General features: G+C 47.4%; 1 protein-coding gene across 7 annotated transcripts in view; it reads left to right on the top strand.

Annotated features, from left to right (window-relative positions):
* The window catches only part of LOC119166688 (putative phospholipase B-like 2), a 351,547-nt gene that overhangs the window by 287,975 nt on the left and 49,154 nt on the right, over positions 1-14,418 (top strand). For all 7 annotated transcript variants that reach the window (XR_012888461.1, XR_012888460.1, XM_075882399.1 and 4 more), the window contains one exon: positions 591-743. Coding sequence is in view for 5 of the 7 variants with exons in the window: in XM_075882399.1 (XP_075738514.1) it covers positions 591-743 (153 nt within the window). In the remaining 2 variants the exon portion in view is untranslated. The remainder of the gene's footprint in view (positions 1-590; positions 744-14,418) is intronic.

Here is a 14,418-nt window from a genome sequence, read left to right as displayed (position 1 = left end):
CAAACGTTCGGTTCACTCTCTCTATACGCAACACTATCGTCTTCCGACGACGTTTGAAGTGTAACATGCAGATACGGGGCCAATTGTTACATACATTCGTCAATCTTCGTCGCGAAATGCTTGTGGTATTGACTTTGCGTGCTATGTCCGTTCTTTTAATGGCGTGTCAATGCTGCAATTATTGTACAGCGTTAACCGTTCTACATCCGCGTATTCTTTGGTGGATTGTGTGCAAGTGTGCGCGCCTTACCAGTGTCCTGCTCTTACAAGATGTGGTTGCGCGCAATTGGGTCCATGCAGGTTCTTTTCTACTGCATTTAGCGCGCCACTGCATTTAGCGGGCCACTGCATTCACTGCAATTAGCGGGCCAATTTTTTACATACATTCATCAATATTCGTCGCGAAATGCTTGTGGTATTAACTTTACGTGCTATGTCCGTTGTTTTATAGCCGTGTCACTGCTGCAAGTATTGTACAGCGTTAACCGTCCTACATCCACGTAATCTTTGGGGGATTGTGTGCAAGTGCGCGCTACTTACCAGTGTCCTGCTCTTACAAGATATGGTTGCGCGAAATTGGGTCCATGCAGGTTCTTTTCTACAATCTACAATGTTAGCGGTATGCCAGAACTGTCGGCTGAGCATGGCAACTGGTTCACCTACGACAAGTGTCCGCGCGCACTGATGTTTAGGAGAGGGGCCAAGGAACCGAGTGGTATAGAACAAGTCCTGGACTTTGTCAGGTATGCATTTGCATGACTCACTGCCACGTCGTCTATGTTACTAAAGAATGGTCGATTGCTGCTACGCACATCAAGTACTCTAGCATACACAACATAGATAGCTATAGACAACTGCCCAGTAACATACTAACAGAAAGACAGCACATGTGAGAACGAGGTACAATATACGGTACTCACAAGCTAAAGAGCGAACAATAAGGGTTAACTAACGCATGTAATTTCGTTCTCAGCGCATATGATTGGTGCAATACAGGTGTCTTTGACCTAAACAAATATATGAATGCCAACACTGCATTTAGCGGGCTGATTTGCTGCGATACTACGCGGTCATCTTGAGTATTTGCTCATATATCAGTCTTTAAAGCAAAAAAACAACAGCAGATCCAACGCATTGTGAAAATTGATGTAATGCAAAGCAGCCAGCAAAAAGCAAATCATGCTGTTCATAACATGTGTGTCATCGTTTGCATGTTCCGACCTTTCATTTATGTTCTTCATTCATTCACACTACGCAATACAAATTTCGGTGTATATCGAAGTAGCAAATTGACTGCGAACGCACCAGGAGCATGGCATGTAAATCAAGTTGCACATGACATGTATGTCCTGAAATTCATGCTGTCACCTGAGACTTGTTTTCGTTATTTATCTTCGGGTATCATCTCCTGTGCTTTCCTTGGCATTTTTTATCTGCTGTTCCTCACTAATATCTTGTCTAACAAAGCAAACGCGCGCGTGTGCGTCATGAGCGTCGCATAAAAGTGATGTTTCACATGAAGTGCTATTATTTTTATATTATCGCCTGTTTCTTCTGTTTTGTTACTGTCGCGTGACGTAGTACCAGATGTGATGTATGTCAGCTGGTGCAACGGCCCTGAGAGTGCCGTGAGTGTGCAATGTAAATGATGATGCATAGGACAAGCCCGCCATCATTCTCATATTACCACCTAAAGTGCGTACCATCTGTTGAGCGAGTGCGGGGGGGGAAGGCAAACCCACAAATCCACCTAACTCGTCAGCACACACACACACACACACACACACACACACACACACACACACACACACACACACATATATATATATATATATATACATATACATATACAATAATATATATATATATATATATATATATATATATATATATATATATAGTAAAGAGAGAAAGACGTGGAAGACTGGTGAGCGCAAACAACAAGAGGGATGACGCGGACAAGTTCACTAACGTCATCATTTACCTCACTGACGTAGCTGAAATGTGGTATAACAACCACAAAAACTAAATTACGACGTGGGCCATCTTCAAAACGTCGTTTGCTGACGTTTCCGGCCGACCCGCTGTCCGCAAGTCCAGAACCAAACAACGCTTGCGGACTCGCGCACAGAAGCTATCTGAATCGTTCACCAGTTACTTCGAAGACATTATTGGTCTTTGCAACCGTGTGAATACCGCCATGCTCGAGTCGGAGAAGATTCAGCACATCCTCAAAGGGATAAATTACGGCGCATCGCAGATGCTCCTGGAGCGCAATCCTGCCACCGTTGCGGAACTTGTGACTTCGCGTCAAAGTTTCGACGAGTTGAAGAAGCGGCGCACCCTGACTCGGCCATTTCCCTCACACTACGACTCACTCTCCAGTCTTACTTCTGTTACTGATTACTCACCAACTCTGCAAGAGAATAAAGACTTTGTGCGTGAAGAAGTAGCTCGGCAGCAGTCGTTGATTCCCTTCACGCAGCAGCCACCGTCCTCTCATCTGCCCTCACCACTCCGCGACGTTATTGCCGAAGAGGTAGCTCAAGCTGTTCCCGTCGATGCCCACCAGCAGCCTGTGGCCATGCCTGTTCCCCATGCGCCGGCTATGCAGCCCGTGGCCGCGCCTCTTACTTATGCCCAGGTGGTGCGCAGCAGACCCCGCCAGCAGCTTTTGCCACCCATGCCTGAAGTTGCTCCCCACTCTTCCCCTCTTTCGACACCTTGGGCCGCACCGCGAGTGAGGTATTCCTGGCGCACTGCTGACAATCGACCGATCTGCTACGCCTGCGGTACTCCAGGAGACGTGACACAATATTGTCGTCGTCGCTTTCAATCACAACACAACGCTACTTGGCCGTTACGGTATGACCCGCAGCCCACGCACCTACCTGCTCTCTATCCTTCACCGCAGTATGGCTACACTAACCTTCCCGAGTCTGAGTCACCCCAGCTCCCAGCTCCGACTCACTCTCCCCGCTCGCCGTCTCCTCGCAGGCAATCTCTCTCCCCAATGCGTCCCTGACCCGCTTCCTCCAACCGGGAAAACTGAACGCCGCAGTTCCAGAGGCAAGAACTGCGCCGTCGTCGAAATGCCTAAGTCCTCGCACTTCACCTGCTAACGTCGTCTTCATATCTGTCGATGGTGTTTCTACCTTAGCCGTCATCGACACAGGTGCGGCCGTTTCTGTTATAGCCGCCCTGCTCTGCCGCTCCCTACGCAACGTGACCACGCCGCTCTCTGGACTATCGCTTCGTACGGCGAGCGCACAACCAGTTCGACCTCTCGGCACCTGTACAGCCCGCATTTTCATCCAAGGCTCAATGTGCGTTGTCGAGTTCATCCTCCTTTCGGTGTGCTCGCATGACGTTATCCTCGGGTGGGACTTCCTGTCATATCATCATGCCGCCATCGACTGCGCACGCGCTGAAGTTCAATTTTCGCACCTGTCTGACAAACCTTTGCACGAAACTCTTGAGCGGTCCCCAAAACTCGTCGTACGCGAAGACACTGAAATTCCGCCAGCCTTTCTTGCCGTTGTCCCTGTTTGCTACGATGACCATAACGATGCTACAGTAATGTTTACACCTTCCGACATTTCATGAGCCGCAGAGCCGTTTCCTTGCCTTTCGGTACACTTGACGTCAATGCTGGCCCAAGCAGTATTTTCGTCCACAACCTCCTTTCTGCACCGCTTACGCTACTTGCCGGCGAATGTCTCAGTCGAGTGGAGTACCTCGATTCCTCTTTATTCCTTAACATGCCAGATGAATCGCGCAGTAGCGCCTCGACCGCACTTCATGCCCTTTCCCCACTGGAATGCTCATTGAGTGACACCTTCTCGAGTTCCATCGCCGACACCTTAAGTGCCCATGAACGCGCCGAGCTTCTTAATTTCCTCCAGCACTTCGCGAATTCATTCGACGTTTCTCAGCCGCCATTAGGTCGGACTTCCGCAGTGCACCACTACATTGACACCGGTTCGCACCAGCCATTGCGTCAAAGACTGTACCGTGTCTCTGCTGCAGAACGTCACGTCATCAACGACCAGGTCGACGAGATGCTATGCCATCGCGTTATTCAACCATCGCACAGTCCTTGGGCATCTCCTGTCGTTCTAGTTCGAAAGAAGGATGGGTCGATTCGATTTTGCGTCGACTACCGGCGATTAAACAAGGTGACGCGGAAAGAAGTCTATTCATTACCACGCATCGACGACACTCTTGACAGCTTCGAAGGAGCCGAATTCTTCTCCTCCTTAGACTTACGATCTGGATACTGGCAGGTTCCTATGGCAGGAGCTGATCGCCAGAAAACTGCGTTCATTACGCCAGATGGCCTGTACGAATTTAACGTAATGCCATTTGGGCTTTGTAATGCTCCTGCCACGTTTGAACCACTCATGGACAACACGCTGCGTGAACTGAAGTGGTCTGTGTGTCTATGCTAACTCGACGACATTGTCGTTTTCTCTCCCGATTTTCCTTCACATCTGCTTCGGCTCCAACTGGTTCTGACGTGTTTAACCAACGCTAGGCTACAACTAAATCTTAAAAAGTGCCGCTTCGCCGCGCGAAAGCTGTCCATCTTAGGGCGCATCGTGTCCAAGCATGACGTTCGACCCGACCCTGCAAAACTGCGAGCAGTCGCTGATATCCCGAAACCTACTACACTGAAAGAATTACGCATGTTTTGTCGGACTATGCTCGTACTTCCGGCGCTTCGTGCAAAATTTTGCGTCGATCATGTCACCACTGAACAACCTCCTACGCGGTGACGCAGACCTTTAATCCTGGTCTCCTGACTGCGACGTTGCATTTGCCACGCTCCGTAGTCTGCTAACATCTCCTCCAATTCTTCGGCATTCAGACCCAACAGCTGCAACGGAAGTTCACACAGACGCTAGTGGGGTTGGTCTAGGCGCCGTCCTCGCCCAACGCAAGCCTGGCTACTCCGAATACGTCGTCGCTTATGCGAGTCGCACAATTACTAAAGCTGAGGCCAATTACAGCGTCACTGAAAAAGAGTGCTTGGCGCTAGTGTGGGCGCTTCGAAAGTTCCGCCCTTATTTGTAAGGTCGCCCATTGGACCTGGTAACGGACCACCATGCACTTTGTTGGCTCGCCACATTGAAAGATCCTTCTGGCCGCCTAGCTTGGTGGGCACTGCAAATCCAGGAGTACGACATTCGCGTCATCAATTGCAGCGGACGCAAGCATTCTGACGCCAACGCCTTGTCGCGTTTGCCTTTACCTCCCTACTCGCCATGCGGAACCACTGGTACCAACTGCGTCGCATCTCTCGACCTCAACTCCTTTGCCAGTGAACAACACAAGGACCCATGGATCACTTCCTTTCTTAACTGTCTCTCTGGATCGTAAACCACTGCGGTACCACGATCTCTCCGACGTCAAGCTGCTCATTTCGCCATTCGTGATCAGCTACTACACCGACGCAACTACGCCCCTGAAGGTCGTAAGTGGCTCTTGGTTGTCCCGCGCAGCTTGCGATCACAAATCTACGCCTCCTTTTACGACGATCCCCAATGTTGTCTTGCCAGAGTTTTCAAAACTTACGAACGCATTCGTCATCGCTTTTACTGGCGCGGAGTGTATAATTTTGTTCGAAATTTCGTTATGGGCTACCCTGACTGTCAACGCCACAAATCACCGCCTTTCCACTCGTCCGGTGCGTTTCAACCGCTTCAGTGACCTGCCAAACCTTGTGATCGGATCGGAGTTGATTTCTATGGCCCTCTACCGACAACATCAGATGAAAATCAGTGGATCATAGTCTGTGTGGACCATTTAACACGCTACGCTGAGACCACCGCCCTTCCAAGTGCCACTGCGCGGGACGTAGCGTCCTTCATCCTTCGTTGCTTCATACTACGACATGGTGCACCTCAAGAACTACTAAGCGACCGAGGTCGAGCCTTCCTATCAGAAGTCGTCACGTCTCTGCTTTCTGAATGCCATGGTATTCATCGCAAGACCACGGAATAGCACCCGCAGACTAAGGCGCTCACGGAAAGATTTAACCACTCCCTTGGCGATATGCTCGCCATGTATGTGACATCCGATCATACTAACTGGGATCGCATTCTTCCATTCTTCACGTTCGCATATAACACCGCGGCACAGTCTACCACTGGATTTTCAGCTTTCTTTCTTCTTTACAGACGCAAACCATCCCACACCATCGACACTCTCCTTCCATACCGTACTGACGCATCCGAATGCCCATCCGTGTCCGAAGCTGCCCAAAATGCGGAAGAGTGCCGTGAACTCGCACGCACCTTTACGTCACAAGAACAACAGCGCCAGAAAGAAAACAAAGCCGACTCTTCACAAAGCCCTAGCTGTTTCCCGGGATCACTTGTATGGCTGGCTGTTCTTTACCAAACCCCAGGCATTTCCTCAAAACTCGTTCCAAAGTACGAGGACCCATATCGCGTTTTGGAGCAAACCTCGCCGGTAAATTTTCTCATTGAGCCACTTTCCCCATCTGACGATATGCGCCGGCATGGATGTGACATCGTCCATGTCGCCCGCCTTAAGCCATATCAGAGCCCTCTGCCTCCAGACTCTTAGGTCGCCAGGATGGCTCTTTTCCGGCGGGGGCAAATTGTGAAGAAGAAAACGCATCGTTGGAAAGCAACATTGCCACCGCTTGGGTACTGGGTGCTGGGCTTCTCTCGCTCGGCTCGTGCTGATCATCGCCGGCATCTGCTTGACCGTTGCTCTGTCCCCATCGTGGTTTCATCGTAGGGCCACCGTCGCAACAGTCGCCAATAAACCCCTTTTCATACTAAATTTAATTCAAGAAAACTAGCTGCCAATCATATAAGCGAGATGGACCATGAATATAATAAAATATTTCCACTTGAAGCATAACAATGTTTAGAAGTTTGTGCATGTACATACATATCTGTGAGCTCATACTTGCTGATAGAAAGAGAAATAGAGGCCAATGAGCAGCGCTGGACGTGTCTGCTTATATGTTAGAGGGCTTACGCACCCCTTGCCCCCCCCCCCATAGCTGATACGCCTATGACTGTCTGTCATTTATGTTAGCCATCTAAAAACGTCTCATTGTGCCAATTTTTACATATATAAATTGAAGAAAACGGTCGCAGGAGTACCACAACCATGGCGTGTAAATTAGACTGTTCATGACTAGTTTTTCATAGTTTTGACGACGTTGTATATTGTATTTACAATACTGCTAGCCCCAAGTAAGGGCCGTAGAAGGATGGAAAGACAAAAGCATATAGGAAAATACTAACAAGAAAAAAAGAACAAGAAAACAAACTTTGAAAAAGACATGATTCGTAAAACAGCAATGGTATTACAATTAACTACAAAGTAGAAAGTAAAATCTACCCAGAAAAATATTATATTTCACACACTATTTTCCATGAGCATCTGAAATTTATCAACGCCGTCCACGTCAACCCATCAACAATCAAGCTCGTTCCACTCGATTACCAAGCGAGGAAAAATTAATACTTGAAAATATTGTAGTTGTCTGTAAAGAAAATAACGTGAATGGATTTCTGCGTCTTGTGGCGTAGCCTTAAGAAAGTGTGGCGTGTACATAGTTGTTGCTTTTCTGTTTGCCTTTCACAACTTTAAACATAAAACGAAGGAGGGCAATTTCAGTTTAGCCCGACAGAGTCCGTAAACCAACTCTACCCTTCAGCTCAGTAACAGAAGTAATATCATACTGATTGAAGCATAAATGACCAGTCATTTGTTGTATAATCAATCATTTGTTGTATAAGTCAATATGTTTTATAAGTCATTTCATTGCAAACCGAATGTGCAGAAAATTCATAAACAGTCCGGTCACGAGAGCCCAAGGTGGGTAGATAGATAGATAGATAGATAGATAGATAGATAGATAGATAGATAGATAGATAGATAGATAGATAGATAGACGAATAAAACTTTTTGTGTCCGAGAGTGATCGAAACCATACCATCTGTGGGACAATCATATACTCTATAAAACAACGAGAATGGTTGAAATCGTTTTCATAGGCACTATATGAAAACACTTTCGAAAACAACATCTGATTGTTACATAGTGAAATGAACCATCTTAACAAATGATACTTTGCACTGCAGAAGGATAGATTCGCGCCAGGCGTCAAAAGATGTGCATTGAGCAATGAGTGGCTGTTTTGAAGACCCGTGCATCCACTACAAAGTGCTCAGACATATTTTATTGTAGTGCCATCATCACCATCATCACTTCTCAGTGACCGCGCCGCGCCTCTCGCGCAGCTGATGCTAGCTCGAGCTGCGCGAGGATTAGAACAAGCCAGCGCACTTGGTGTGTTGGAGGTGGACAGCCACCGTGGCTCCGTTTGAGGCGTGGAATGAAGTGGCGAGAGAACGACACGACCACGTTGGCCGCCGTCCCGTCTTCCTCTATCGCTACATTATCATCACCAGCAGCGGAACCATCAACCATCAACAAAGTGACAAGCTGAGTATGATCCACGTGTTGTCCGACGGACGTGTTCTGGGTTCTTCGCTGATTCTCAAGAACCTTTAGCGTTGTGGGCACTTATGCCGTGGTAGGCACTTAGTGGTGACTCCGTATCCCGATTAAGCATGAAAACCTTGCATATTATTTTTTTTTTCAATAGGTAGCTTATGATTATGTTGTCATGGCTGAAAACCTAGTTTGCACAAGTGCTAGACCGTTATTTGTTTAGAAACGTTTTTTTTGGAACCCCCCGCAGCAGTTTTGGTTTCACAGCGCGCCAAGCCGTAGAGTTTCTTAAAAATAACTAGAGGGGACTCTAGCGCTGCGATCATTCGATGACCATGGGAATGATGAGTGATTTACCTATTCTTTGTACTTGCGGGTGGCGAACGCACTTGTGGCTTCTGTTGTTACTGTCTTTTGATTTGGTTCTTAAGGAAAGAGCAAACCACTTTGAACTTTATGACTCTATTTGAATTGATAAGTCTGAATGTTTAAGGTGGTGAAGTGAAACTGCTGAACATTTTCTGATTGCTGTTTCGTAACAAAGCAGCTCCAAGCCACGCGACGTCAAACAGAGCTGAAAGTACAAAAATTTGGCAAAATTGTTTACTACTCATCATTACCATGCTCGCTGAAGCGCCAAGCGTTGCAGCTGCCGTAGAAACTAGCGCCAAAGTTCTCTCTATTGTATTTATGGGAAACCTTATGCACCAAGCTAGTCAGGATCAGTTCCGGTGGTAAGGTACCAGGGGACCACGCCTAAACTGTGATGTTGGCGCTACATTCAAAAACTTGAGCGAACGGGTGGCGCACTGACGGCCACACACGAAAAGCCGCAGGCACGCAGGGAGAAATCGCTGTTACTGCGAACTCAAAGTGCGCGCCAGAAACCGGCCAACACAAACTCTTGATGTAGGTTTATTTGCAATAACTACCACCGCATTGATGTCCGCGTCGAGAGGAGCTCCGCATCTCACACAGTCACGAGGTATGCACAGTCGACCACAAAAGCTTGCGCACGTATCTCCTTTCTTATATGTTAAGATGATGTTAGCATTCTTCCAGGACTGGTACTCTTCCCGTCAGAGGACAGCTCGTAAACAGGGTGGCTAGTTTTTATAACACAATCTGTCCTCCATATTTCAGCAGATCCGATATTACCTGATCCTCCCTAGCAGCTTTGCCTCTTTGCATGCTCTTCAATGCGCTTCTGACCTCTATCATTACTGGTAAAGTGTTATAAGGGGAACTGCTAGTTGTTATATTAAGGTCATGGTTGTCCCAGCTACTGTACAGATCTCTGTCAAACTCCTTGGTTATTTTATCTATCCTATTCATATTGGTAGTGATTTTGCCTTCTTTGTTCCATAGTTTATACATATGGTTTTCACATATCCCAAGTTTCTTCTTCAATGCTTTCACGCTTCGTCCCTTCTTGAGAGTGTGTTTGATTCTCTCTAATTTATACCTTTTTACGTCGGCTACCTTACGCTTACTAATCAACTTTGAAAGCTCGACCAAATCGATTTTGTTTGTTGTACTTGAGACTTTCATGTTTGGACGCTTCTTAACGAGACTCTTTGTTTTCAGGGACAGCTTGCCAATGTCCTATCTATCTACCGTACCTCCAACTTCCACTGCACACACCGTAATGATGCTCGTCAGATTGTCATTCATTGCATCAACGTTAAGGCTGGTTCTCTTGATAAGAGCCGAGTACTTGTTCTGAAGCGAGACTTTGAATTCCTGTACTTTCCCTCTCAGTGCTATCTCATGAATTGACTTCTTGCGTATCAGATTTTGTCATTCCTTATTCAAGTCTCTTGGAATTCGAGACCACACCATTCTGTGGTCACTGCATCGTGCCTTGCCAAGCGATTCCGCAATTTTCACGATGCCTTGGTGTGCACGCAGTATAAAGTCTATTTCGTTATTTTCGTTATTAGAGCTCCTCCATATCCACTTACGGTTCCCTCGTTTTCGGTAGAAGGTATTCAAGATCTGCAAATTATTGCGTTCTGCGAGTTCCACCAAAAGCTGCCCACTGGCTTTTCTAGTACCGATGCCACAATATCCTTCTGCCTGGCCTCGAGCCTGATGCTCCCCAACCTTGGCAAAAAAGTCTCCCTTCAGTGTAGTATACTGTGTTTTTACTTTATTCATTGCCGACTCCACATCTTCATAGACGCTTGCAACTGCCACGCCATTATGGCTGGTTTTAGGCGCGTAAACCTATACTCTCTTCATCTTGTATAACTTATTGAATTTATTTAATATACTTACCACCCTTTCATTAATGCTGTAGTATTCCTCTATGTTTACAGCTATGTGTCAGTGGATAAGGAACCCCACTCCCAGTCAGCAAAGCCCCAATAGCAAAGGCACGTTCTGTAGCGCCACATAGGCCTATTACATCCAATTTACCACCCTCTAGTTCTTTGTATAGTACAGCTAGACTTGTCTCACTAGCTAAGGCTCTAGCGTTAAAGTGCAGGTTCATCAATATATATATATATATATATGTGACGTAAGAAGGCAGGGATGGTTAGGAGAAGTAGAGAAGGAAGAAGTTAGAACAGAATAAACATGGGGTATGAGCCAGGCCACGTCACCCAGTCATCGTAGCGTCACACAAGTCGACAGGATGGAGACCTGCATGCCCCTTCATCAGTCGCTCATCATGAACGCAGTTCCCCACAAGACACCCTGACCATAAATCATCTACCGATTCATCTTCAACGAGGACACAACGACCAGCACCATGACAGATTCATCGGCCGACCTTGACATCCCCAAGTACACCGGAGCAGCGGACGATGGACCCGTGCAGGACTGGTTCTACCTGTACGAGCTCCATGCTACCGCTGCATCATGGTCGGAACGGGAGATGATCATCAACTTTACCGACTACATCTCCGGTGAGGCTTTCAAATTCTACCTCACTCACATATTTCAAAATGACGAGTCATGGAAAAAGATTAAAGAAGAAATGACCATCCGATTTCAAGAATACAATGACGATTATGACGAAGACTCGCTTATAACCAACCATCCACATGCAATCGCACTCGGTTGTCAATTTCACAAGCAGTCTTCAAGCTCACGAATGCTCAGCATGAATCGACTACTACCACAACAAAAAGTAGAACATGAGTACACTTACAAGCGACCAAGCGTATTTCGGGAAAACCACAGCCATCGCTCGGGCCTCCGTTTTACACGCAAGACGGCACTTCCAAAATCATCGCTTCAGCGTATGACACGAGACGTTGCCCAACCACGCCATGACGACTCGAAAAGGTGTTTTTCATCACAAGACTTTATTTCGATGGCTCAGCCAAGCTCTGGCCCTTCTGTGCAGATGCATGCACCAGAAGAGCATGCATCGTTCGTTGCACAGAAAGACAGCCATTCCCAACTGGAATTTGACCAAACCACGCCTGATGCGGCGTCGCCATTGAAAACAAAGCCATCTGAAAGCCCAAACACAGGAGGCTCGGAAGCGACTCCAACAGGTTGCCAGGTGCCAGAAGACTACGTAATCAATGCTGCCGAAGGCGCCTCTGATGTTCCTCCAGTCAAACCTGTCTTACCAACTTCGCTGCCTGAAAAGCTTTGTAACAGCTGCCGACTGAACAATACGTCAAATCGCCAAGAAAAGCATTGTCTAATTGCAAAAAGGCTGCCACCTCATCAACACTTATCGCAACATCAGCAAGGTCAGAACAATGAAATCGCCCAGATTAAGCGTCTTGTTATTCGACACGGACAACTTGAGACGTCGGAAGAACACACATGGTGTCAAGAAAAACGTTTACAAACGACTCAACCGAAACGACAACATATTCAAGATGCCTCACTCGAGACAAAGAAAGCATCGAATCCCAGACGTTTTCCCAAAGGACGTCGAGTAAGTTTTCTCAAGCTGAGATCAATACTCAGGCAACATGACATACGACGAGAGAAAAGGCGCAAATCAACACCCTGTAGCCCGGAAGGACGCGGAAATCACCGGAACAACCTTGGTCAACAAACATGCAGACGGGTGGCCCTGCATGTGTACCAATCAAGGCAAAGAGCACGACGCCTACGCAAACCAAGCTGCTGGTGCTCCAAAGCCTTCACACTACGTTCATTCCTTGCCAGAGTACAAACAGTTTCATCATCTGCAGTTTCCACGTTAAAGGTGTACTTGTGTTCTATAGTACGCAACAGTCAGCCTCGCCCACCAGAACTCTAGGACTAACCGGACTGCTGCACTCTCCCGTGAAGCTAGTGTGTTTATGGAAACTTCCTGGGACATGGAACAATCTTCCCTTTTTTGACTGTGTTCAATTTTTAGTCCTGCATGTTCAGTTTATAATTTCTGTTAGTCTGACGCAACTTCTTTCGGGGGGAGGGGGAATCCTGTGACGTAAGAAGGCAGGGATGGTTAGGAGAAGTAGAGAAGGAAGAAGTTAGAACAGAATAAACATGGGGTATGAGCCAGGCCACGTCACCCAGTCATCGTAGCGTCACATATATATATATATAATGACAACTTGGTTGTAACGAGGTTTATTGGCCGTGGTGCAATGGACCCGATAATGAAGCGCACGTTCAAAAAAGATGATGGTTGTCAGCCAGAACATATAATAATGACTGACTGCTGTTCAGATGAGGATGAAGCGCATAATAGATGCCTACACTGATTCCCCCCCTTCCCCCCTTGGAAGCGGCCACCCTGCCCGCTGCGGGTGGGTAGTCAAGGTAACGGGGAACGTCGTGTGAAAAGCTTCATGCAGGAAAAGTGTACAATTTCTATACTGCGGTAACGGTGGTCAGTTGGCACGACAAGAGGCGTCACACCATAGTTGACAGGTGAAGTCTGCTCTAAAGTAACATATGTGCCGATGAATCGAGGCTGGAACTTGTCGCAGAGACCAGGTGTGCGAATTGGTGTCAATAGCAGCACCTCGTCACCCGGTCGGAATAATACCACACAATGAGAGGTGTCGTAGACGGCCTTCCTTGCTTGTTGCGTAGCTTCGGTGTTCATACGAGCGCGCTGGTGGCACTAGGCAAGGCGAGAAATATACTCTTCGAAGAAAATGGTGATAGAGGGCCATTGCTGGTGAAGAAGGAAACATCGATAAAGAAAGTAGGTGAACGTCCGTAAACGAGATAAAACGGTCCGTAAACGTCCGTAAACGAGATAAACGGCGAGATAAAACGGTGAGTAAACGGTTGTGCGCTGAACAGTGGTGTTGTAGGCGATAGTGAGGAACGGTAGAAGTTTATCCCAGCTTCTGTGATCCGGTTGAATGTATACGGCGATCATGTCGGCAAGGGTTCGACGAAATCTCTCGGTCAGACCGTTTGTTTGAGGATGGTAGCTAGACGCCATCTTGTCTGTAGTACCATTACAAGAAGAACATAACCTAAAAGCTGTGATAAGAACACCCTTCTACGGTCACTTAGAAGTACACGAGGAGCACCATGACGTAGTATTATGGCCTGAAGGACGAAGTCAGCAATTTCCTATGCTGAACCAGTAGGTACTGAAGTTGTCTCGGCGTAGCGTGTCATATGGTCTACGGCGGTGACTATTCATCTATTTAGAGCACCAGTAACAGGAAGGGGCCCATAAACATCGACACCGGCGACCTCGAAAGGTGTTGTAGGGCACGTCATTGGCGGTAACTGACCAGCCAGGGGAGATGTCGGAAGTTTGCGAAGTTGGCACGGAGAGCAGGAACCCACGTACTTTGCTACGCTGGTAGAAATCCCAGGCCAATATAAGCGGTTTCGAATGCAGTCGCAGGTTTTGTGAAAGCCGAGGTGGCCAGCAGTCAAATTGTCATGAAAGGCGTTAAGTAGATGATGTTGAAGAGCGCGTGGCAGAACAGGTACCCAGCGTTGGCCGTCAGGTTGATA

This window comes from Rhipicephalus microplus, unplaced genomic scaffold (genome assembly GCF_043290135.1).
Source record: "Rhipicephalus microplus isolate Deutch F79 unplaced genomic scaffold, USDA_Rmic scaffold_12, whole genome shotgun sequence".
Taxonomy (NCBI): Eukaryota; Metazoa; Arthropoda; class Arachnida; order Ixodida; family Ixodidae; genus Rhipicephalus; species Rhipicephalus microplus.
The sequence above is the reverse complement of the archived record's forward strand: the minus strand, read 5'-3'. Positions and strand labels throughout refer to the sequence as shown.